The following is a 25,638-nucleotide window of genomic DNA, read 5'->3' as shown; positions in this document are numbered from 1 at the left end:
AATGTTAGTTGGGAACTAAGATTATGTATTACTGTGTGAAGTTATGAAACTCTTAGGAAAAACTTGCCTCGTTGGCTCGTCTTATAACAGTTTCTTGCTCCCATCTCTACTGGCTCACCTTCGCCCTCACCAAATGCAAACATCAGATCTTCAACACTTGACCTTTATCCCTGCTGAGCTGAGTACTCGCAGTGGGGGCTGAAAGGTTCTCTCAGATGCCAGATTTGAGAATAGCATCCCGGTCAGTGGGGGCCTCCTCAGGCCCACGCTAGCAGGGGCCTTTCCCACAGGGACAAAGATCTTGGCTTCTGCTCAACCGTCCACTCTGACTCACACAGGGAATCCCCGGAGCCCTTGATTGAACTAGGGACAAAGGTGACTCTTGCAATACGTTATTGTGTGTCAGATAACAGGCCAACTCTCACTGCAATGAGAATTTCCTTAATAAAAACGGAATACTCCTTGGAATAAGCTATTCATAGTAATATACTTTTAGATAATTGTTAATAAGTAAACGACTAACACTGTATCCTAAAAGATTTCAGAACACACACCTTTACTTTTCAGGAGACTATGGGGTTTGATTAGCATGTCTTTCACAATTATTGCCTTTCCCACACAACCTCACCCACATGAAATGTTTTTAACAATCAGCCAATTTGTGATGTCCTAATAACTCAGAAAGTTGGAGTCTGGAACCCATCCCATCCTGGGAGACCATTCATTTCAGTCCCTCGTTCTTCAGGGACCCCCCCCCCCCCCACGGAGGGATAAGGCCATGGAGCGTCCGGCTCCACACTGGCAGTGGAGCCATCTGCCTGTTCTGCTCACAGTATATTCATCACATTTATAAAACAAGAGTAGAGCAGTGACGCAAGGCTACGTTCCCTACATAAAATTTTCTTTGTGTTATAGAATAACACACACACACACACACATACACACACACACACACACACACACAAACACACACACAACCTGGAAGAACAAATTAAAAAAGGAAACTCATCTATAATACTATCACCAAAGAATACTACTGTCAGAACCTGGACATATTTTATCTCCCTCCCTCCCTCCCTCCCTCCCTCCCTCCCTCCCTCCCTCCCTTTCTCTTTTTGCATATAAGTGGTACATAAAAACATAAAACACAACACAAGCCTTTTTTGACCTTTGGCCTCCTGGCTGCTGTACCTGGTTCCCCTCTCTCTGTGTCCGTCTGTCATCGTCCCCCCACCCCCACCCCCCCTCACTCCCCCCACCCCCCGCCCATGGCCCAGCTCAGTCTGGTCATGTCCACTCTGGACTCTCCCAGACATCCTCGCCTCTGACTATGCTCTCCCTTTTATCTATAATAAACCCCCTCCTCCACCATACCTAGGAGCAGCCATGTCCTTTTTATTCTTTCTTTTTTTCATTCATCTGGTGCCAAAACCTGGGGGTGGCTTACATGCGTCCCCTCTGAACCCAGCTGCTGGTCTGACTCTCTGAAGGTGTATGCGGATCATTGGCTTATTCTGGCTTCTGCCACCCACCACACTTGATTCTAGAACCCACCTCTTCAGCTGTTTCTTCTCTCCACTCTAACCAACCATCCACCTTTGCTTGCCTACTCAGTAAGTGTCCTTTCCCGGCTGTGCCCTTTTGGGCCACTCGCCACGTGGTCATCTCCTTTCTACACCCTTTTTGGCCGCCTGCCATGTGGGCATCTCCTTACTATGTCTTTCTGGACTGCCCATCACTTGGGCATCTCCCTGCAGTGCCCTTTGGGCTGCCCACCACGTGGGCAGTTCTACTTACCAAGACACTTGCACCTCTCCGGGTGTTTCCTCCTCTACCTGCTCTAACCACCTGTCTCTCCCCTTCTACTGGGTAAATGTCACTACGGAGCCCCTGCTGTGTCTGCTTTTACTATGAAGGTCACACTGGTGTGCCAGGAAACTTCCCCCATCCTGTGGAAAGGGACACGTCTCCTCTGTGATTTTGGACATTTCTCTTTGACAAGTCTCTCGGTCCACTTGGGGATGCCCTGGATTGAAATTCTTGTTACCACGACACTTGAGGCCTCTGCTCCCTCAGACTCCTCAGCTCCTTTCTGGAACTTCCTCACCTCCCCCTAGGAGCTGCCTACATGCTCCTGGGTCTGTGACTTTTTCCGTTCCCCCTTTCGCTTGGAGCTACCATTGTATCTCTCCTAGGAGCCTGTTCTGTCTCTCCTAGGATCCTGTTCCGTCCTCTCCTAGGAGCCTGTTCTGTCTCTCCTAGTGCCCTCCAGGGCCTATACTTTGTGAGTTTCCTCACCTCCCCATAGGAGTTGCCTGCTAAGTCTCGAAACTTCTCTACGTCCTGGTGGCTTCTGTGATGTTGTGACCTCTCTCTGGTGGAGTTCCTGCGTGTTCTTCCTTGTCCCTTATGGCTACATTATTCTCTGTTGACTCTTAGCTGCCTAACCTTCTACATTGTTCTCTGACTCTTAGCTGCCTAACCTTCTACATTGTTCTCTGTTGACTCTTAGCTGTCTAACTCTCCCTAAGGCGGAGTTCTCTTTTGTGACCCTTCCTCCTTTTTCTTGTTGGACTCAATTCCTGTCTCAGATTCGAAGGTTTTTCTTAAAGCCTCACTGTCTTACTGAAAACGGCGTGGGCTTGGCCTTGGCATAGCCCGGTGGCCAAAGGTGGCACACTCGAGTTCCAAATTCTCTCAGGTTGTAACAACTTCTGCCACTGCACAAGCAATTGATCACAAAGTCTCTTATCTCTAAAGTCTTACAACTTTCCACTCTTAAATATTTTTTTTGGGGTTTTTTTTTTGAGTCCCACCCTCACCCCGAGTTGCCTGCCTATCTTTAGATATTGCAAGAGTCACCTCCTGTGTTGGAGTTCACTTTTTATGGGGTCGGTTGGTTTATTTATGCTGTGCATGCCATGGTGTCCCTGTGGAAGACACCGACAACTTTGTAGGGTTGGTTCTTTCCTATTCCCTCATGGCTTTCAGGGATTGAACTTGTCTTAGTCAGGGTTTCTATTGCTGGGAAGAGACACCATGACCATGACAACTCTTACAAAGGGAAACATTAATTGGGGTTTGCTTACAGATCAGAGGTTCAGTCCACTGTCATCACAGTGGGACATGGCAGTGTGCAGGCAGACATGGTGCTGGAGAAGTAGCTGAGAGTCCTACATCTTGCAGGCAACAGGAAGTTGACTGAGACACTGGGCAGTATCCCGAGCATAGGAAACCTCAGAGCCTGCTCCCATAGTGACGCACTTCCTCTCACAAGGCCATATTCACTCCACCAAAGTTACACCTCCTAATAGTGCCACTCCCTTTGAGCTTATGGGGGCCAATTACATTGAAACTGCCACAGAACCCAAGTTGGTAGGCCTGGCAGGAGGTGCTTTTACCCCTAAGCCATCTCACTAGCCACCGTAACTGTTGCTGGAACAACTTAGTAACTAGTTGTTTACTAATTAACAATCAACATGGAAAAATGCTGTTGATGACTGATGTTATCCACTTAATTTCCCCTAACTTTCTAATTACGAAAAATTCCAAGTATGTAGAAAATTTAAAAGAGAATAATAAGTGCCCACCACCTAATTAAATATTTGCTGCTTCACAGGTGTGTGTACATTTTGGAACATCAAAACTGATTGATAAGCTACATTTCTGTATTACAGCTGATGGTCTTTTAGTTGGAGAAAATACAGGGCCATTTGGCTTTCCTGGGTTTTCTCCAGTCTCTTTATACCAATGGCAGAATTTAATGATTGGTGTTGAAAGAAAAACATTCCTGTGAAAATAATCACAACCTCTCATACTGCCAGTCATGGCACCAGACACATTCAGATACATTTTCAAAGCAAATCCTGAGATCCTTGTGGTAGGTGCTAATGTCGTTCATATTTTATAAAGGAAATGGAGACCTGGAGAAGGGACCAGGCGCTGTCTGTCCTTCCTACTTCAAGCTCTCAGAGTTCTTTCCATGGTTTGCTGTCAGCTCTGGAGACTACGATGGATGAGAATTCTATTCTGAGTTTGTAGAAACCAAATGCTTTTAAAGACTTTTTTAAAAATTATTTTATAATTATGTCTCTATAGCTAGGCAGTGGTGGCACACTCCTTTAATCCTAACACTCAGGAAGTAGAGGCCAGCAGATCTTTAAGTTCAAGGCCAGCCAGATCTACAGAACCAGTTCCAGGACAGCCAGGGCTACAAAGAGAAACACTGTCTTGAAAACCAAAACAAAACAAATTATGTCTCTGTGTACATGTGTACAGGTGTTCGTAGAGTGCAGAGGAAGGGGCCAGACTCCATGCAGCTACAGTTTGCACGTGGTTATAAGCTGCCCAAAGCAGTGCTGGGAGGTAAACGTGGGTCCTCTGGAAGAGCACAGTGCTCCTAACCACTGAGACATCTCCCCAGTCCCAGAAACCAAATAGTTTTAAGTGGCCTTTTGTCTTTTATAAATGATATGGGCAGAATTTTTTTCAAAACTGAAATAGATATTTCTAGATAATTAAAAAAAAATCTATGAGTTTCATTTGACTTTCCAAAAGAAACAGAAAATTAGTTTTTCCAAGACAGGGTTTCTCTGTGTAGCCCTGGCTGTCCTGGAACTCACTCTGTCACTCTATAGACCAGGCTGGCCTTGAACTCACAGAGTTCACCTGCCTCTGCCTCCCGAGTGCTGGGATCAAAGGCGTGCGCCACCACACCCAGCTAAGTGATGGGCTTTTTCAAACACTGAGATTTTCAAAGTTGTGCTGTGTTTTATATTTACTGCTAACATGATCTTGGGGACAAATAAGAAGGGAAGGTTATGGTCTACAGTGACATGCTTGTTTGCGTGGAATGTCGTAGATAGCTTCAGCTGTCAACTTGACACCTGGGAAGGAGGACCCTCCGCTGAGGAATTGCCTCCAGGAGATTGGCCTGTGGGAGGATCTGGGGGGGACTTCCTTAATTGTTAATTGATGTGGGAGGGCCCATTCCATGTGGGGGGAGCCATTGCTGGGCAGGTGGGCCTGGGCTGTATACGGAAGGCGGTTGAGCAAGCCAGAGGGAGTCAGCCAGTGTTCTTCCACGGTCTCTACAGGCCCTGTGTGAGCTCCTGCCAGGACTTCCTCCAGTGATAGACTGGCATGGAAGTGTAAGCCTCCCCTACGGTGGTTTTGGTTAGTAGTTTTTCACAGAAACCGAAAGCAAAGCAGGACACTGGGACAACAAGCAAACACTATGATGCCCAGTGTGGAAGTTTACTTGTGTGTGTGTTCGTGTGCGTGTGCGTGTGCGTGTGTGTGTGTGTGTGTGTGTGTGTGTGTGTGTGTGCCTTTGCATACATGTCATGGCATTTGAGTGTCAACTTCTGGGAGTCAGTTCTTTTCTCCCACCATATGGGTCCCGGGAAATCAAACTCAGGCAGCCTGTCAGACTTGGCAGCAAGCACCTTTATTTGCTAAGCCATTTCACTGGGCCTGGGATTTTATTTTTTGAAATGCCTATGCTGTAAAACTGAAATTTGGCTGTACATGTCTACGAGCTTTAACGAACACCACAACAGTTCCACAGTCTCCCAAATTTCCCTCACATTCTCCCATCACACGGTTCACCGAATCCAGACAACCGCTGATCTGTTCTCTACATCGCAGTAGAGGATGGAATGGAATAATACAGTCTGTAACCTTTGGGGACTGTCTTCAGCCTAACACCTGGGAGATCCAGGCAAGTTACTGTTCTTATCCCGGGCTCATTTCTTATTTCTGAGTAGGATTTAATTGTGTGGCTGCACCATCATGGTTTAGCTATTGAAGATATAGGCTTTTTCCTGCTTGGGGCAATTATGACTAGGATGACTATAAATATTTGTGTATACACGTGTGTGCGTGCGCACGTGTGTGTATCTCTAGTGTAAACACCCAGGAAGGGGACTGCTGAGTCATGTGTGTGTTGAAGTCGTAAGAAGTGTCCAGCCCATCTTCTAGAGTGGCCGATGGCTTGCAGCCACGGCTACTCTGCTTGCCTCTCAGCCTCACCAGCTCCTGGTCATCGTTAGACCAAAAGTTCAGGCTTTGTAATACATGCATGGCGGCGTCTCATCATGGGTACATTTGCTCTCCCATAACTAATGGTGAAAGCATCTTTTCATGTATCTATTTCTTCTGTACATGTCCCCATTGGTAATTGTGTTGTCTTCTTACTGTTGGTATTTGGGCGTCCTTGATACAGCCCGTTGCTACCGATGTGATCTAAGGTTCCTTTGTGGTCTGTGGGTTATCTTTTCATTCTTTTCGTGGTATCAGTCATGTAGCACAGGTTTTTAATTGTGATGAAATCTAATTCATCAACGTTTAATGCATCATGGATTTGCTATTATGTCTGGGATCTTTCTTAACTTCTGTGAACATTTCCCCCTAATGTCTATTCTAAATGTTCTCTAGTTTTACTAATACAAATTGTTTTCGACGTCTTAAATAAATGGGGCTGGGGGTGCAGCTCTGTTGGAAGGTGCTTGTCCGGCAGCAGTGGTAGGGACTCCCGGCACTCATGCAGGAGAGGCAGGAGGTTGAGGATTTCAAGGTTGGGGACTGACGGCTGGTCATTCTGAGATGGTGAGGTGCTCACACTGCTGACTGACTCTGGTGAGCCTCAGCCCCGGGCTCCCATGTCACACTTTCTCTGTAGTTTCAACAGCAAGTGCCACAGACCGTCTCTGTCCACTCCGTGTGCTCCTGGCCGTGAGCCAGCCCGCTCACTTTATCTGGCACTTGCTTCTGGCAGTACTTGGGGGCCGGGGGACACTAGGAAGACTGTATTATCTGGAGACCCAACTCCTGGTGGGGGGAGGGCTGTGGAACTCAGCCAGGGGCAGCCACGCCCAGGGCCTCTTCCTGAGGAGGATTTTCTAAATCTCACCCTGGCCTTTTTTTTCTCACCGTGCCCCCCCCCCCCAACTTTCCAGATGCCCTTGCTCCCTCTGTGAACTCTGGGCACTCTCCCTCATCTCTCTGTAGTGGAGCCTTGTCCTGACTCTCCTCTACTGCATCCTGCAGAAGCATAGGACCCAGAAGTCTTGTTTTCTTTTTCTTTCTTTCTTTCTTTCTTTCTTTCTTTCTTTCTTTCTTTCTTTCTTTCTTTCTCTCTCTCTCTCTTCTTCCTTCCTTCCTTTCTCCTCCTCCTCCTCCTCCTCCTCTTCTTCTTCTTCTTCCTCTCTCTCTCTGTCTCTCTGTCTCTGTCTCTCTGTCTCTCTGTCTCTCTCTCTTTCTAATATTTGGAACTGAATCTGGAGCCTCATGCCTACCAGGTTGCTCTACCACTGAGATGTATCCTCAGCTCTAGAATTTCAAGTTGGAGAAGGAGTCTAAGCATCTTTTCAAGGCATCAAGAAACTGCTATCAATTCTAAGAAAAGACTGTGAAGTCGCGGACTTGGACTCAAACACAACTGCACGGGCCGCCATTAATCCAAATCCCACGGGGGCTGTGAATGAGTGTGGCCCTTCTATAAACATGGTGACCCCTTGAAGAATGTTAGAAATAGGAAAGGAAAGAAAGTTCGTTACACGATGATACAGTTGCTGTGTGGAAGAAGGCAGAGTGAAACCTGTGCTGGATAGTTTTGCGTCAACCTGACACAAGCCAGAGTCATCCGGGAGGAGAGAACCTCAACTGAGAAAATGCCTCCATGCTATCGGGCTGCAGACAAGCCTGTAGAGCATTTTCCTTCTTTCTTCCTTTCCTTCCTTCCTCCCTCCCTCCCTCCCTCCCTCCCTCCCTTCCTTCCTTCCTTCCTTCCTTCCTTCCTTCCTTCCTTCCTTCCTTCCTCCCTCCTTTCCTGTCTTTCCTTCTTTTTGGGGGGCAGTTTGTTTCAAGACGGGTTTTTTTTTCTGTGTAGCTTTGGCCGTCCTGGAAACTTATTGTGTAGATCAGGTTGGCCTTGAACTCATAGAGATCCACCTGCCTCTGCCTCCTGAATACTGGGGTTAAAGGTGTGCACCACTGCCACCCGGCTGAGCATTTTCTTAGTGATTGATGGGGAGTGGGTAGCCCATGTGGGTGGTGCTGTCTCTGGGCTGGTGGGTTCTATAAGAAAGCAAGCTGAGCAAGCCAGAGGAAGCAAGCCAGTAAGCAGCTCCCCTCCATGGCCTCTGCATCAGCTCCTGCCTCCAGGATCCTGCCCTGCTTGAGTTCCTGTCCTGACTTCCTTCAATGATGAACAGTGATATGGAAGTGTAAGGCAAATAAACCCTTTCCTCCCCAACTTGCTTTTGGTCATGGTGGGTTTTTTAAAATTTATTTATTTTTATTTTATGTGCATTAGTGTTTTGCCATGGGTGCCAGGTCCCCTGGAACTGGAGTTACAGACAGTTGTGAGCTACCATGTGGGTGCTGGGAATTGAACCTGGGTCCTGTGGAAGAGCAGCCAGTGCTCTTAACCACCGAGCCATCTCTCCAGCCCCTGGTCATGGTGTTTTATCACAGCAACAGTAACCTGAACCAGGACAAAATCTTTCTGGCCATTCTCTCAGAGCTAGCCTTGCTGTTTCTCAACAGAATATTTTGTAATAAACTCAGGAGTCACCATCATCCTCCGTGAGGTGAGGGGTCACTTTTCTAGGTGGTGGCTCTCCTTTCCCACCCCCCCCATCTTCCTGTCCACTGCCTACCTCTCACCCTACCAACTCATGCAGTCAGTCAACCTTGCTCCAAATTGATTAGAAAAACCCAAGCTGGGCTGTATCAGGGCAGTCTTCCTCCGGTCAAGGACACTGTCCTAGCTTCAAAACCACGAGAATAAGGAACCTCACCCTCGGTAACCCACTCAGTAAGAAGCCAGATGGCAGCCCGGTGTGGTGGCCCAGGACTTTAATCCCAGCTCTCAGGAGGCAGAGGCAGATCAATCTCAATGAATTCAAGGCCAGCCTGATCTACAAAATGAGGTCCAGGACAGCCAAGGCTACACAGTGAGACCCTGTCTGATTCCTCCCAACCCCTTCTCCCCCAAAAAAAGAAAGGCTGGACAATGTCAGCTGAGACAGTACAGAAGTGTTGGCACGCTGTCAGAGGTCAGGATAACCAGCACTGTGCAGGGTTTTGCAAACTCAAGCACTTTGACTCAGAAAACTCAGGAAAATAATGGAGGAAAAACCTTTTTCCTCTGCCCTGTTAGGAATGGTAGCTGAAGCCTGGGGACTGCAGTAGAGTTCCCAGAGGACAGAGGACAGGTTAGCAGCAGGGACTTATTTTGTATGCACACAGGGACTTTGTAGAAAAGAAGCAAACACTTGAGGAGGTTGTTTAGTGTGGAGACTGAGCTCAGGGCAGCCGTTACAGAGGCTGACGGACGGGCGGCGAGCAAGTGAATGGCCCAGGGAAAGGCCTGAGCTTCCGGGGAAGCCGTTTACGGGAAGCCGCACACATGGGAAATAATGGAGGATCAGGGTTATTCTATCAAGGGTTGTTTTTGTAGATTCAAGTCAGAGAGAGTCGTCTCCAGTCATCAGTTTCTTTCTGGCAAGGGAGAGCAGATGTGTACACAGACCGAGAACCTGCAACCTCTATAAAGCGAAGTACATGCCATTCTATGGCAGAAGAAAGGGGCAGACAGATCGTCTGCAGCTCAAAATGGTCCTCACGACAAGGGCTGCTTGTTGGAACAGGCATTTGAATGGTCTTCAGAACTGAGCCATGTTGCCGGAAGGTAGGCAGGCATATATTCTTGCTTTTTAAGGACAACCAAAAATTTTACTTGATTAATTATTGTACGTGAGTGCATATGTGTGTGAGTGCAGGCGCTTGCAGGCCAATGGCATGTGTGTGGGTCAGAGGGCAATTCTAGGGGGTCAGTTTTCTCCTTCTACAATGGGTTCTGGGGGAACCAGTCGGTTTCTTTTTTACGTCCTTCTTTAGGAGACTATTCCCATGTTGGGTCTGCAGTCGTATTTAGAATGATAAAGAAAGCTTTACTATCATGTCTTATTTACAAAGTCAAAATTGGTGAATTTTACTTACTTCTGGGGTCTGGGCAGCTGAACTCCACACCACTGGCCTTTGGAGAAATACGACCTGCTTTGTAGCCAAATTCCCTTCACTGAAAGTTAAAACAGTACGGTTAGTGTTTGTGAATTAGGAATTGTCTTTTAACCCTAGAGAACTTTCGGTTACTTTTTAGTTAGGAAACCAGCAAATGGATTCCTGTGTATTTCCGTACATGTGTCATCCCACTTTGTTCTATAGAATTAGTAATTTTCTCTATATTTATAATGTAAAAATCTATATTTACATTTGACTAGGATGGCCCACATACATCTTCTGTAGGGTAATCTTCTGATCCCCAAATAATTATGAAAACGATTCTATATAAATTGCATTGGAAAAACAAAAAGAAAAAACCCTCCTATTAAAAAATTAACTAAGTGGGTGGGGGTGGGGTGGGAGGGGCAGTGTTGGAGAGATTAGTGGTTTAGAGCACTTGCTGCTCTTCCAGAGGATCTGGGTTCGATTCCCAGCACCCACACGGTGGCTGGCTATCAGCCGTAACTCCAGTTCTAGGGGATCCAGTGCCTCTTTCAGTCTCCATGGGCGTCAGGCAGGCACGTGGTTCACACACAAACATACAGGCAAAACATATACATATTAATAAGACATATACAAATTAAATATGAACTTGGAGGGTGACTCTGCCATTAGAATGGGCACTGCTAGGGCTGGAGAGAAGGCTGAGCATTGAGAACACTGGCTGGTTTTCTCCGAGGACCGGGTTCAATTCCCAAAACAGACATGGCAGCTTACAACTGCTTCTAACTCCAGTTCCAGAGGATCTGATGCCCTCTTCTGGCCTCTGCGGGCGTGCATTTACACAATATACATAAATGCAGGGAAAATACTCACACACCTTCAAATGAATCTCAAAGAAATTTTAAAAAGCATGGGTCCTCTTGCAGAGGACCTGAGTTCATTTCCCAGCACCCATATCAAGTGGCTAAAAATCCCCTGGACTCCAGCCCGTAGGGATCTGACGTCTTCTTCTCTCCAAGGTGGGTACTTGCACACATGTGGCATTCTTTCACACAGACATATACATACACATAAATAAAAATAATAAAAAATTTACACTAATTAAACACCCTTTTAACATAGTCACTACAAAAACCAAACCTAATTTTGACTATAATCTCACCAGTTTAGCAAAGTTTTTCTCTTTCTCTGTTTTCTCTCCCGAGCTTCTCAGACCTGCAGTTTTTGCATGCCTGTGACTGCCGTATATTTACATTTCCTTGCGTGTGGTGATGGTATTTTTAATGGATGTCTAAGATCTTCAAAGAATGAAGGCACTGGAATGTACTATTTCCCTTTAGTTTTGGAAAATTAGTTTCCTGATAGTTCTAAACCATAAAAAAAAATACACATAATCTTCCTCTCATGAATTATTTCCGTAAGATAAGTTCTCAGGAATGAGATTATTAGGTCAGGAAGTATGATTTCAGTCTCTTGGTATGCACTGTCCAATCAGAAACTAAGTTTGGGAGCCACATGTCGGGGATTTATATGCGTTTTCCACGGAGACAGGCCAGCCACAGGCGGGTTCCATTCATTTCCGAAGCCTCTTTGTAGCCAGGCCCTCAGTGGTCTCCTTATTTAGCTGTCATCATGGCAAATTACCCCCTCACCAAAGACACTCAGGATGGTATTCCTCTGATGTGCTTTCCAGCCTCCATGGGTTTGTGGGGAGGAGGGTTTGGCCGCTAAAGTTACTCAGTGACAACTTTTATTATGCAAAGGATTGCAACAAAACCTTACTACTGGCTGCAATGGATCCCGAGTTCTCTGTTCTGGAAGAAGAAACTGTGGGAAGCCTCGGCCCTATGGCATGCAGGGCACCCGGACACTAGCAGAGCACCAAACTACGGTGCCGCCGGGGCCACTAAATTGGGGAAATAAATCTTCCCCCAAAGTGTCATGAGAAGATTGCTACACTTTCATTTTTATTTATTTATTTAAAAAACACTTATTTCTACTTTATGTGCATTGGTGTTTTTCAACTGTTTTCCAGGAGACTGGAAGTAACAGAGAGCTGTGAGCTGCCGTGTGGGTGCTAAGGATAGAACCTAGGACCTCTGGAAGAACAGCCAGTGAGTGCTCTTAACCATTGAGCCATCTCTCCAGCCCCTACAATTTTATTTTTAAAAGACTTCCTATAGTCCAGTTTCCTTTCAGAGCAGAACACTTTGTATGATGTAACTACGGGGGACAAATTGTGAGGTGCTGTTGGGAAGGGGTTAACATATAGAATGGACTGGATCTATATAACATATAGAATGGACTGGATCTATAACATATAGAATGTTTGGGAGTTACAGGGTACAGTGGAAAAAACCAGGACGTGGGAACCAGACAGTTCCTGGGTTCAGACCCAAGCCCTGTCACAGAACCCAAGACTCATGGCCTCGATGTTCTCTACTCTTACTGAAGGCCCGGGGAAGGATAAGAGTCTCCCTCTGTGCACCTACTCAAAGAAACACAGTATGTGACTTCTGGGGCTGGAGAGCTGAGGGCTGGCTCAGTGGTAAAGAGCACTTGCTGTTCTTGCAGAGGACCCGAGTTCAGTTCCCAGCACCCACATGGTGGCTCACAGCTGTTGGTAAGTCTAGTTCCAGAGGATCTGATCTCTTCTTGTCTCTGTGGGAGGGTTTGCAGGTAAAACACTCATACACACGACAGGAAATAAATAGGAAGAAAGGAAAGAAGGAAAGAAGGAAAAAGGAAGGTGTTCACTTCCACGCACTCTATCCACTTGGCACAATGTGGGGTGGCGTGTAAAATAATTTTTATAAAAAAAAGAGTATCAGCCAAGAATATCTTTCAGAGAAAAAATTCAAGGAAAAGAGTTCATAGGAGAAAGAAGACAGATTTCTGGACAATGTTCTAGGTGGAGAATACTCGAGAACCAGGCTCGGATGAGAAGCACAGGTCAAGGCAGGAAGTGGGTCCTTCAGAGTGGGTTCTCTCCAGACCATTAGAGGGTGGGACAAGGCTGAACACAGGATGAAATGAAGGAGTCTGTCTTTTTCTCCTCCTCACTCTTTCCACAACTCCGGAACACTTCTTTGGGTCAAGGCTGAGTGACCCCGTGAGGCTCTGGCTGAAGAAGGGAGATGCTTTTTGACTGTAAAGCTTTATAACTAGTGGGTAAGTTTGGGCTATTCTGAAACAGTTCAGGCTCTCATTTAGCATCGGGTTTGGTTAAGATTTAAGTTTATAATGTGTAGAGAACATTGTAGTGGAGAATAATGAGGAAATAAAAACAAGTGTCTACCTCACCACCCCAAGGCAATTAGATCGCTGAAACTTACAGGTCCTGAGGTTAGTATGTCAGGAAGAAGCAACAGGAGAAAATTCACGCCCTCTGACATTTAAACACCGTATCAAAAATGAGTCACTGGAGGCTTTGCTTTAAAAGGCATGGTGGCCTTAACTCCAGCATGATGGAGGCAGAGGCAGGCAGATCTATGTGAGTTCAAGGCCAGCCTGGTCTGTATAGTGAATTTCAGGACAGCCAGGGCTGTGCAAAGAGACCCTGTCTTAAAAACAAACAACAAACAAAAATAAATAAATAAAATTCAAGTGAATTCAGAGTTGCACAAAAGTAAATAGCATGTTTTATGTCCATATTTGAAAGCAGAACACCACATATAAGACCTCCAAAGTGAAAAGTCCTAAATACAGCTTGATAATGCCTTCAGGGACACTTATTTTAAAATTATTTTTGTGGGATATCATGGGACTGAAGGTGTATTTGGTGCTGCAGCCCTTGCTTAGTATTCCTGAAACCCTGGAATATAGAGACATAGAGACAGACAGACAGACCATAGAATAGGGAGTAAACAGACAAGTTACGGACATGGTGAAAGTTACAACACATAACTAATAAAGGACTCACACCTACTATATTTAAATAATTTATAAAAACAATCTTCAATGTGAGCAAAAGACTCAAACAGGTACTTGCCCGAAGAACCCAGGTGGCCCAGTCATGATTAAAACTATAAATGAGGGGCTGGAGAGATGGCTCAGTGGTTCAAAGCCAGCCTCAGCTACGTAGTTTGACACCAGCCTGGGCTACTGCGAGGGTTTGTCTTAAACAAATGAACATACAAACAAAACAACTAGACACAAAACAACAACAATAACAACAACAACAACAACACACACACACACACAAACCCACACACAAAACAACAATAAACTCAAAATAAGAAAAAACAAAAGTTTCTTTGCTGGATGTGGTGGTACATTCTGGTAAATCCCAGTGTTTTGGGAGGCTGAGGGAAGAAGACAGGGAATTTGGGATCCACGTGGGCTAGCTACATAGTGAGTTCCAGGACAGCCAAGGTTACATAGTGAGATCCTGTCTCAAAAATCAAACAAACAGCTGGTGGTGGTGGTGGTGGTGGTAGTGGCGCACGCCTTTAATCCCAGCACTCGGGAGGCAGAGCCAGGCGGATTTCTTTGAGTTCGAGGCCAGCCTGGGCTATAGAGTGAATTCCAGGAAAGGTGCAAAGCTACACAGAGAAACCCTGTCTCAAAAAAACGGGGGAAAAAAAAAAGAAAAAAGAAAAATCAAACAAACAAAATCAATTTACACAATTAAATTGTAGCTTGTAATTTTGTAGTTAGATGCTGAGTCACACGGTCCCTTTGCCTATATGATCTCGATTTGCTTTTTGGTATTAATATGTGTACATCAAAAAGAAAAAAACCAAGAAGCTGGGCATGGTGGCCCATCTCTGTAACCCCAGGACCCAGGACCCAGGAGGCTGAGGCAGGAGGACCCCGAGTTAGTGCCCAGCATGGTCTACACGGGGGGTGGGGGACCTTGTGTCAAAAGAACAAATAAATCCTCTCTAGGAGCATTAAGTTCTCTTAACCACTGGGCCGTCTCGATAGCTCCCCTTTAAGCCTGGTCCTTCACCGTTTATTTTCCTTGAAGAATTTTCTGGTAACTCTCCCCTTGACTTCTCTAGTAGGAACGGGATCGGGCCTCCTGGCGTGATAGCGTGACAGTATAGAAGGGACTGCCTCATTCTAGTAGGAACGGGATCGGGCCTCCTGGTATGATAGCGCCCCGACAGTATAGAAGGGACTGCCTCATTCTGCCCTTCTCCAGGCTGGCTGTAAAAGCCCCGGAAAGGTGTAGCAGGGATGGTAGGTTACGGCTCATGCCGTCTCCATGGACTGCTGCCTTGAACCTCGGTGGTGGAACACTGCCTAGGGACCGGTAACGACCCTGAGAGCACTGAGCATATGCTTACGTGATGTCATGAGGGGAAACGTCCTGTGGGGGCCACTCAGGGACAGAGCCAGCAACAGAAGAGCAGAGGAAGATGAAATACTGCATCTGAGGAGGGGACCTCTGACGGGCAACGGCTCTGAGTGAGCACACACCTCCAAAGGAAGAGTGTGACACGCTTCTTTCTCTGGATGTCAACTTGTATCTTTGTGACATTACTTGTTGCCTTGGAATCCTCGGCACCATTCTTGTCCACGGTGGACTGTCGGGCCTTCTATCTTCTGGAACGCTCTGATTTGGGACAGGCCAACCTATCAGGCCTGGACAACCGATTTCAACCTCTCAGGAATTTGGTCTTGCTAAAGGACTAGGTCCCTAAGTAATAACTCTCATGTATTAGCCTAATGTGCGCAGGTCCTTGTTTTCCTCAACAACCCTCATTACCAGTGAACAACATCACACCTCATCTTCACGTTGTATCTGTTGTGACTGGGATATGAAGTCTCTCCAGAAAAGACTCATGTTGAAGCTTGGTCCCCAGGTGGTGGTCCTGAGGGACCTGAGCTGGGCTGCATCCTGAAGGTACTGACTTCATGGCTGAATGGACTTTCAGGAGGCGGGCATAGCTGGAGAAAGGAAGGCCTGGCATGCGGGTGAAGGCTGTCTTGTCCCGGGGCACACTCGCCCCGTCACTGTCCCTGAGATGAGCGGTTCTGCTCCACCACACCAGAGCAGTGACGAGGACAGAAAGGTCTACAGCCAGGAGCCGAAGCTTGTCTGCCCTCCCTCGGTGGCTTTCTTGGGTGTTTCTGCCACAGTGACAAAGGAGTTCTCAGACCCAAGTCACAAATGAACAATATAGGAGGCAAGGGCAGGACACCACTACACTTTGCCTTCCCGCACAGGGCGACGGCTGTTCAAGCACATTTTCTACTCCCTTTATTTTACATATACGGGTGTTTTGTCTGTATGGAAATGCACCACATGCATGCAGTGCCTGAGGAGGCCAGAAGAGGGCGTCAGATCCTCTGAAACTGAAGCCACAGATGTGGGTGCTAGGAATCAAACCTGGCTCCTCTGGAAGAGTAGCAGTACTCATAACCACTGAGCCATCTCTCCAGGCCCCCAAATCCTTAACAGTTATTACAGAAAGGATTCTTTGACGATGCATATTTAGTGAGCAGTTAGCCCCCCTGCCATTCTAACAGAATATAAAGATAAGCCCTCCTGAGTGGGACACAGTCAGGGGCACACTTCCATGCTTCCATAGTGCCTAGAGGATCTGGGGTGCAGGAGAGATTTGATGTAGTTTTGGTGCCTCTCTCTGTCCCTCTGCTACAGAACTACCATTCAGCCACTCCAAAGCACAGGGTTGCAGTTTGGCAGAAAATGGCTGACTGTGGCTTCATGTTTCACAACCTACCCCCACATCGAGGTATACTTGGGGGTCACAACATATTTTAGTTCCACCCTTAGGCTCAGTCCCGTCATTCCGAAACTGATCCTGACCGGATACAGGAAATGCCACTGGAGCCTATGTTCTGTGGTTCAGCCCAAGTGGGCTGGCTGCCAGATGTCCGGCCCATTCATTCAGAGTGCTATGGGAAATACTCAGAAGTGAGACCAGCTGGAGTCCCGGAATGAATGGGAAGGAATAATTATACTTTTCCTTAGGGGAAGAGGGGAGGAGAGGGTCAGGATTTACACGTTTTGGAAGGTCTGTAGTTCTAACTGTATCAGCCAGTTGACACCAGGGGAATCATCGGAAGGAGACAAAGGAGCCAGACGTGGTGATGGCGCACACATTTAATCCCAGCACCCCGGAGGCAGGGGCAGGTGGATCTCTGTGAGTTCAAGGCCAGCCTGGTTTACAGAGTGAGTTCCAGGACAGCCAAGGCTACATAGAGAAACCTTATCTTAAAAACAAACAACAAACACACAAACAAACACACAAACAAAACAAGAAAGAGAGAAAGAGAGAAAGAAGAGAAAAGCCAATCAGCCATCAACCAAACACCGAGCTGAGGGCTGCAGACACACTGGGTGTTCAGAAGGTGTGTGTGGAACAGCGGGTGCAGACCCGTGGCTTGGGCGGAGGAATTCCTTAGTCTTTCGGAAGCCCCCGAATCTCTCAAATGTCCACGGATTTGAGGAACTTGGGTTGATGCACATACCAGGGTCCCACCCTCTGAGCTGCGGACTGTCCACTGGGTGGTCCTGCAGCCTTTGTGTCTGTGGGCTCTCCTGGTAATTGACACAGGGCTACTGCTGACTGAGATTTGACAGGTATGGCCAGTGAAGAAGGTTAGGAAACGTTTTAGGGAGTCAGCGTGAGAACAGTTCCTTCAGATCTTAGGGAAGGAAAACGGATGAGTTGTTTGCTTATCTCCCCCACTCCTCGCGTGGTCTTTAAGCCTGAGTGTCTCATTATGTCCCTGATACCTCTGTCCACTTCCTAAAGCCATGTCAATCACAGTCTGCTAAGGGGAAAAAGGAGGACCTGAGGAGATGAGGGAGACCAGGGACTAGGTCCCCACACCTGTTCTTAGTCACACACGCTGGTCACTTGGAACGTGAAGCCGTCATGACAAGGCCCCCGGGGTCCCTGTGCCACCTGAGGTAAGTAGTCACTGGCCCAGCCAGCCAGGGCAGTCATGTTCAGGACAGCAGTGAGGGCAGAGGGAAGTGCATCTTACACACAGTGAAGGAAGCATCTTATACGCAAGAATCGGCAGGCCTCTTGAAAAAAATTAACCGACAAAGTATGGCGACTCAAACCTTCTTCCCTAAGCAAGCCAGTGAGCACGGGATGGGAAGAGGGGAAGTGCTCACTTGGGAGCTACTGGCGTTCTGGTTTCAATGTAGGCGTTTGGCCGGGCGGTGGTGGCCTACACCTTTGATCCCAGCACTCGGGAGGCAGAGGCAGGCGGATCTCTGTGAGTTCGAGGTCAGCCTGGGCTACAGAGCGAGTTCCAGGAAAGGCACAAAACTACACAGAGAAACCCTGTCTCGGAAAACCAAACCAAACCAAACCAAACCAAAACAAAAAAATGTAGGCGTTCAAGCAAAGTCATGGGTGCAGGGGACAGCTAACCGGCCACACTGGGGCCGGTGGAAGAGCAAGGCAGCTAAGCTCCTCTTCCTCCCCTCCCCCCCCATCAGCCGGAAGCCTGGCTGGTGGTGGGGACAGTTCTGCACAGAGAGAAGAGATCGAGCGTTTATACATCTGTGTCACGAAGGGACTGGGTCTGCTGACCTCCCAGAAGTGTTTCTCACAGGCTTTCCACAAGCATTGGCTATTTAAACCACAGATGAACAGACTTTAGAATGAAATGTGTGAGCGAGGATAGGTGGGCATTACCTGTCGTGTTTCAGTATCGGTGTGGGCAGCACGCTGGTCAGGAGCCATCCGAATTCAGCCAGAGTGTGCAGCAGAGGGCCATAGTCCGTTTTGATTTCGCAGCCCTGTGTGAATAAGCAAGCATGAGAGCTGCCAGTCTAATGGCAAAGAGAGCGGGCCACACAGGAGCTAGGGTGAGGGGGGATGGGAGATGCAGTGGTTCTCCGTCCAGTGGTGCAGTGTCCCGGGGCTGCAGCCTCCAGGGCTTCATCTGCAACTGCCGCCTTCTTGCAGCCGGACAGTGGCTATTCAGTCGTTCTTTGTGCCTGGAAAAGCCATGGTTCTCAGGTTCTAACGCGGGGAGCTTGGGAAACTGCGTTTTTTTTTAAAAAAAAAGCGCCTTAGGGCATCGGTTCCACGAAGCTTACAAAGTAAGTTCAGCAACAGTAGTCTAGGGACTGGGATTTGAGGATGAGAGAGGGCAGGGAAGCTGACCGGGCCTGGATTGGGGTCTCAGGAGAGGGCAGGGAAGCTGACGGGGCCTGGATTGGGGTCTCAGGAGAGGGCAGGGAAACTGAAGGGGCCTGGATTGGGGTCTCTGTTCTTGCCTCACTGGAACTGGTTCTCACGTGCAGCTTTACTTATCACCCATACCTTTCCACAACCCCTTCAGTGGAGTTTCCAATTTCCATGCAAACGAGTTCTGTCCTCTATGGCCTTTCTAAGGCCAGAAAGTCAAAGCATTTCCTTGAAAGACCCTGTCCGTGAGGGCCTCATACACGCAGTAGGTAGACCTGAAGGTATCTGGCCACCTCAAGGGCAGTGGTCCGTGACATCTGAATTCATAAATGCACAACCCCAGCAGCAATGCCATCTCTGATTATAAAGGACAGTGCTGGGTGCCCATATCTGGCTTGGCATGTTCGAGAAAACCTGTGGATGTTTTTACTTCAGAAACCAATTCATAAGGTTGAAAACCATGCATCATGTTGATTGCTATGAGGTAAAGACTAGCTGTGACTGAATTATTATTTCCAATCAATCATCAAGGCATTTTTGTAGCGAGGATTTCAGCCTCAGGGGGTTGTGTTTGGGGCTAGCATCTCAGATTTGGGGGGCCTACTTTTATTTTGGTGTGGACAATTTTTTTTGTTGTTATTTTACTGAAATGCTTGAAAACATGGGTAAAGCGTATGGGAGAATTTTGTCCATTCTTTTTTGATGACATTGGACTATCTGGGTTTAGGGACACTGTGTGTTCCAGGCAATGCTGATCTTTAGGATGTAAAATCAAACACAGAAGAAAAGCAGTTCTCCGAAACTGCAGCTCACCTCAATGACGGTCCACTGCTCCACCACAATGGCATCGTTTCCTTTCCTGCTAGAACCTGGAACTCCAGAACCTTCTTCTTCATAGATAAAAAATCCTTCCAGAGATTTAGGCAAATGGTCCCCTGTCAGGGAAAGGACACAATTCAGAAGAGTCATAAGTAAATGACACTGGTTTCTAAGCATCACCAAGATCCTTAGGGTGACGAGTGTCACGAGCTGGGAGAAGAACTGGTCGATTGGAAGCTATTTCCTCAAGTGTGTGCAGCACCAGGGTCCGTCCCAGCCTCACACGGTAGCCGACGCTGGGTGAGGTGGCTCACACATGTAATCCCAGGACTGGTGAGCAGAGGTAGGAGGATCAGGCGTTTAAGGTCATCCTCGGCTATATAACAAGTTTGAGGCCAGCCTGGGCTACGTGAGATGCTGTTTACAACATCACAATGTGCTGGAGAGGTGACTTAGTGGTTAAGTGTGCCTGCGGCTCTTCCAGAGGATGGAGTTCAGTTCCCAGCACCCCACTGAGTGGCTCACAATCGTCTATAGCTTCAGCTCCAGGGGATCCCCTACTCTCTTCTGGACTCCATGGGCACTTGCACATATGTGGACGTGAGAGCACATGCGTGCACACACAGAGACACATATACAAACACATAAATAAAAAAGAAGCTTTACGAGAAAACCCACTTAAACAAAACAAAATTTATTTTTTGTTGAGTCCTTTTGTTTAAGATTTCCTTTTTCCCCATAGGTAAAGACAGTTTTGGATTTCACCAAAATAAAGTCAAACATATACATGAAACTACCATAGCCGAAACAAGATTAAATACTATGAGCGTGGATGGAATGTCAATCCCAGAAGCATATGGAAATGACCTTCACCTTCAAACAAAACTTTTGTTTCTGGTCTGTATTATACCACCAATGGAAACATGAAAAAATGTTAATTCTTGAAGTTACAGGTATAATATTAAAATCAGCTTTAAGAACGATCACCACAGGGGTAGGAAGGCTCAGTGGTTAAAATGCTTGATGTGCAGGCATAGGGAGGGACCTGGTCCCCAGCACCCCATAAAAGCTGGCTCTGGGGAGGCAGAGACGGGCAGACCCAGGGTGTGCTGACCTCTGGCCTGGACAAAATGACAAGCTCCAGGTTCAGTGAGAGACCCTGCTCCCCAACAGAGGATGGAGAGTGATAGAGAAAGATCATGGGATGTTGACCTCCACATGCACAGGCTTGGGCAAGTGTATCACATGTATCACATACACAGAATCATAAACACAATTCTTTACCTCAGTGCATTAAAAAAAAAATCCCAAGTCCCCCACAACAGCGACAGGAAGACTGTAACAGAAGTCATTGTCCAAGAATTCCTGCCGGGAAGGAAGTTTTAAGGGAAGGCCTCTCTGATTTTTTTCTTGAATAGTTGACATTAACCATCTGGCCTAAAGTAAAGGATTTAATGGAAATTCTTTTGTCTCCTATTTTGCAATAGAAGACATTTTTTCTCATGGTCATGTGCTGGGTAAACATTGTGGGTTTATAGTGCATGTCACATCAGATTTCCCTGTTTGTCATAGAAAACAGATCTTTTTTGTTACAGTTATAATATGTATATATTGTAATTATATCATAATGAATTAAAATGAAGAAATTTATCTTTGCCTATAAATATGTGGTCATACATCGGAAGCTTTAATAAATATTGTCATTTTAAAACAGATATTCCAATTAACTTACATCATGATGAACTCATAGTCAGTCCCCCTTGGGTGAATGGTGAATGTACTGATTAATATGATCCAAGTGTAATCTGTACCTTATGTTTGTATTTTAATAAGGAACGTATTTTCTAATTTATCAGCACAGTCTATTTTATTGTCACCATCTCAATTAAACAAGATTTGTCTTACAACAAATTCCTGTTTGATAGTTTTCTGAATAATAAAGGCTGGCAAAGGCAAGGTTTTCACATGATTAAGCCTAAAGATAAAGACAAAACTAATTTTAATGTCATTTTTAGTTTTAATATTTATTAAGAGACTAAATTTGAGAGCAAATTGGTTCTTGCTTTTTTCCATATATATATATATGTATATATAACAATATATATATATATATATATTTTGGTGACAAGATCTCGGTGTGTAGCTCTGGCCGTCCTAGGACTTGTTTTGTAGATCAAGAAGGCCTGGAACTCAGAGATCTGCTTGTCTCTGCCTCCCAAGTGCTGGGATCAAAGGCATGCATCACCAGCCTGTCTTGCTTTTATTGAAACACTCTTTGCATTTAGGGCAGAACGCAACAGAGAATGTGTTTTTTTTGTTTGTTTGTTTGTTTTTGTTTTTAGATGGTTCCTAGAAACAAGTAAAGTTTAACTGACCAGTTGAAATGGCTTTCTACTTGCAATACACACTTCACTGTCTTTGGCTGGGTTCCCCGTGGTTACACCACAGTCGCTGGCAGAGCCAGAGATGAGAATTAGGGCCTACAGATATCAGGGTTGTTTTAGAACAGGGATGTGGACTTTGAAATAATTCTATATTGCAGTAATTATAGTTACAATGTACCCGCTGTTTCCTTTTGGATTTTACAGTGTGAAAATAATTTTCCTGCTTTCAATATTGGAAGCACAGGCACTTCCAACTTTTGTGGTTTTTTTTTTTTTTTTTTTTTGAGACAGGGTAGTCTGGAACTTACTGAATAAACCAGACTGACCTCAAACTCAGAGATTTGTCTGCCTCTGAGATTAAAGGTGTGTTCCACCACGCTCAGCCCTGAACTTTAAAAAAAAAAAAATTACATCTATCTATCTATCCATCTATCTAGCTATCATCTGTCTGTCTGTCTGTCTATCTATCATCTATCTTGTGTGTGTGTGTGTGTGTGTGTGTGTGTGTGTGTGTGTGTGTATGTGTGTGTGATGTAGTGTGTGTGTGTGTCTAACCTGTGGTGTTTGTGGGGTTCACAGGACAACTTGGGGAGTCAGCACTCTGTTCTTCCCTCTGTGGATCCCAGAACTCAGTCATGGCTGCAGACACTTTTACTCATCAACCATCTCACTGACCCACTTCTAAACCCACAGGTTTAAAAGAAAGTTCGGCAGTACAATCCAGACAACACGGAAATGAAACTTAAGCTCATTGCCATGCAGTATTGTTAGTGAATTTCAGAGAAACTGTGCTGTACAAAGGAAGACAGACAATAGATACAGCCTGGCTGTGTGCGGGAGCTAACGCCTGTAATCTCAGCATTTGTGAGGCTAAGGTGGAAGGATTTTGCTGAGTTCAAGGCCAGTCTGGGCTACAGAATGAGACTCTGTCTCAAAAAACCAAGTGGGGCAAAGAGGTGCAATATGTAGAATAATTCTATCTTTGTAGAGTCCAAAAGAGGATCCCAGGAGCAAGTGGTGAGGAGACATATGGGTGCTTATCTGAGCTGATGTGACCCTGCCTGGGAAGGGTCATGGGAAGCCTTCTGGAATCCTATGAATGTTCTGATCTTGCATCTGTATATTCTCTTTAGTCACACATCGGACAGACGCATTTGACTCTGTATGATGGACTTCAGTTAAATCCGAAGTCCTTGCTTTAGAATCCCTAGCTGGCTCTCTCAGTGCTCACACTAGCTGGGGCCATCGATGCCAAGTCTCAGTTCTGGGAGGGAGTTCTCAGTTTTTGAAGCATTCTCCCAACAGAGGGGGCAGCGAGGGTGAGTGTCTGGGAAGGCTTTGTGGGGAAGGACTCAGTTTCCAGGGAACGGAAGGAGGGATCACTGCAAACAGCTTTCTCACCTCTGTTCTGCCTGCAGCACTACCCCTCAGTGCTCTCCCTCCCTCCCTCCCTCTCCCTCTCCCTCTCTCTCTGTGTCTGTGTGTCTGTCTGTCTTCCTCCTTCTGCTGAATACCAACACCAGCCAAATGCATTTGTGTCCTACTTCTGGGTAGGGATGGAAGTGAGTCTCAGCTTCTTTAATGTCAATGTTCTGTCTTAAATGCAATTTTTGCATTCCTTTGAAATATATTCATCTTATCTGGGCGGTGGTGGCACACCAATTTAATCCCAGCACTGGGGAGGCAGAGGCAGGTGGAGCTCTGTGAATTCCAGGCTGGTCTAGTCAACATAGTGAGCCCCAGGCTAGCTAGGGCTGCATAATGAGACCCTGTCTCAAAAACAAACAAAAACAATCCTCACCAAAAAAGTCTTTTAAATTAAATATATTTATCTTGACTGGTTACGGGTGGTACACACCTATAATCTCAGTTACTTGGGAGGCTGAGGCAGGAGGATTGTGAATTTGAGGCCAGCCTGGGTGCCTTGATAATACCCTTTCTCAGAGTGAAACCTGAGATAACTTCCCCTGAAGGAACCCCAAAAGGCTGGGAACTAGCTTAGTTATAGAGTGCTTGCTGCTCATTGGTGAGGTCCCGGATTTGACTCCAGCACCGCAAAACAGAAACAAATACATTTATCGTATCTAAAAAATAACATGCTTGTCCACCCCTCCCTTTCTTTAAAAATAAAACCAACTTGATTTTATTTTTCCCCTCTTTCTTAAAGTTCCAGGAAGGTTTATCCTGTGAACATGTGCCCTTGTGAATGCTATACTCCCTGGCACAGGAGGGAAGGTCCTAAGGGTACTTACGTGTGGGTCAAAAAGCATGAGGCTGAAGAATCCCCTGAGAATGGGTTACCTGTCTGGACATGTGATATTACATATTCCTTTCAGCTAGACATGACAACGATATTAATGTAAATGTGAGGAACACCAACACTCCACTTCTGGAATTTCTGGTCTACATGTCCTATTTCTTATTTAGCTGTCCAAAGGCAGACCCAGGACCATCTGTGAAGTGGAGGGCAGGTGTGCATGGTCATTGCTAGTCTGTGTCTCTATTATGTATGTCTTATCAAAATGAGTCTCTTTAGAGACTGCTAGAGACATCAGCTGTGGAGTTTGAATGAAAATGGCCTCCAAAGATTCATCTATTTGAATACTTGGTCTCCATTTGGTGGAACTGTTTGGGAAGGATGAGGGGTGTGCGGCTTTGTTGGAGGGGGTGTGTCACTGGGGGTGGGCATTGACAGCATTCCCAGGTAGTGCTCTCTTTCTGCCTCCTACTTGAGGATAAGGATGTAAGCTCTCAGCTACTGATCCAGTGCCACGCCTGCCTGCTGCCTAGCTGTCTGCCATGATGGTCACAGCCTCTACCCCCTGCAACTGTGAGCCCCAAATTAAAAAAAAAAATTCATGCGTTGTCTCAGTCATTGTGTTCTGTCATGGCGACAGAAAGGTAAGTAAAAAGACATCAGCCTCTCTACTCCTACCCTTTATGGTCCATGTCCCAACATGAGGCCAGAAAAGTCCTTTTAAATTGCGGATCAGGGCCTGGAGAGATGGCTCAGAGGTTAAGAGCACTGGCTGCTCTTCCAGAGGACCCGGGTTCAATTCCCAGCACCCACATGGCAGCTCACAGCTGTCTGTAACTGCAGTTCCAGTGGACCTGACACCCTCACACAGACACATGCAGGTCAAACACCAATGCGCATAAATTGCATGTCAGATCATGATGTCCTTTTAAAATTTTCAACTAAGGAATTGAAATAAATATTCTGCATGCTGGTGAAGATCACTCACTCTGGTTTGGGAGATGGACAAAGGCGTCGCTGGTGAACGTCAGGA

General features: G+C 46.4%; 1 protein-coding gene across 5 annotated transcripts in view; it reads right to left on the bottom strand.

Annotated features, from left to right (window-relative positions):
• The window catches only part of Rftn2 (raftlin family member 2), a 70,100-nt gene that overhangs the window by 3,162 nt on the left and 41,300 nt on the right, over nucleotides 1-25,638 (bottom strand). For all 5 annotated transcript variants that reach the window (XM_059277943.1, XM_059277944.1, XM_059277946.1 and 2 more), the window contains 3 exons: nucleotides 19,959-20,080; nucleotides 18,648-18,751; nucleotides 10,009-10,087 (listed from right to left, as the gene is read on the bottom strand). In XM_059277943.1, the coding sequence (XP_059133926.1) occupies nucleotides 10,009-10,087; nucleotides 18,648-18,751; nucleotides 19,959-20,080 (305 nt within the window). The remainder of the gene's footprint in view (nucleotides 1-10,008; nucleotides 10,088-18,647; nucleotides 18,752-19,958; nucleotides 20,081-25,638) is intronic.

This window comes from Peromyscus eremicus, chromosome 13 (assembly GCF_949786415.1).
Source record: "Peromyscus eremicus chromosome 13, PerEre_H2_v1, whole genome shotgun sequence".
NCBI lineage: Eukaryota > Metazoa > Chordata > Mammalia > Rodentia > Cricetidae > Peromyscus > Peromyscus eremicus.
This window is presented reverse-complemented; position numbering and strand designations above follow the sequence as displayed.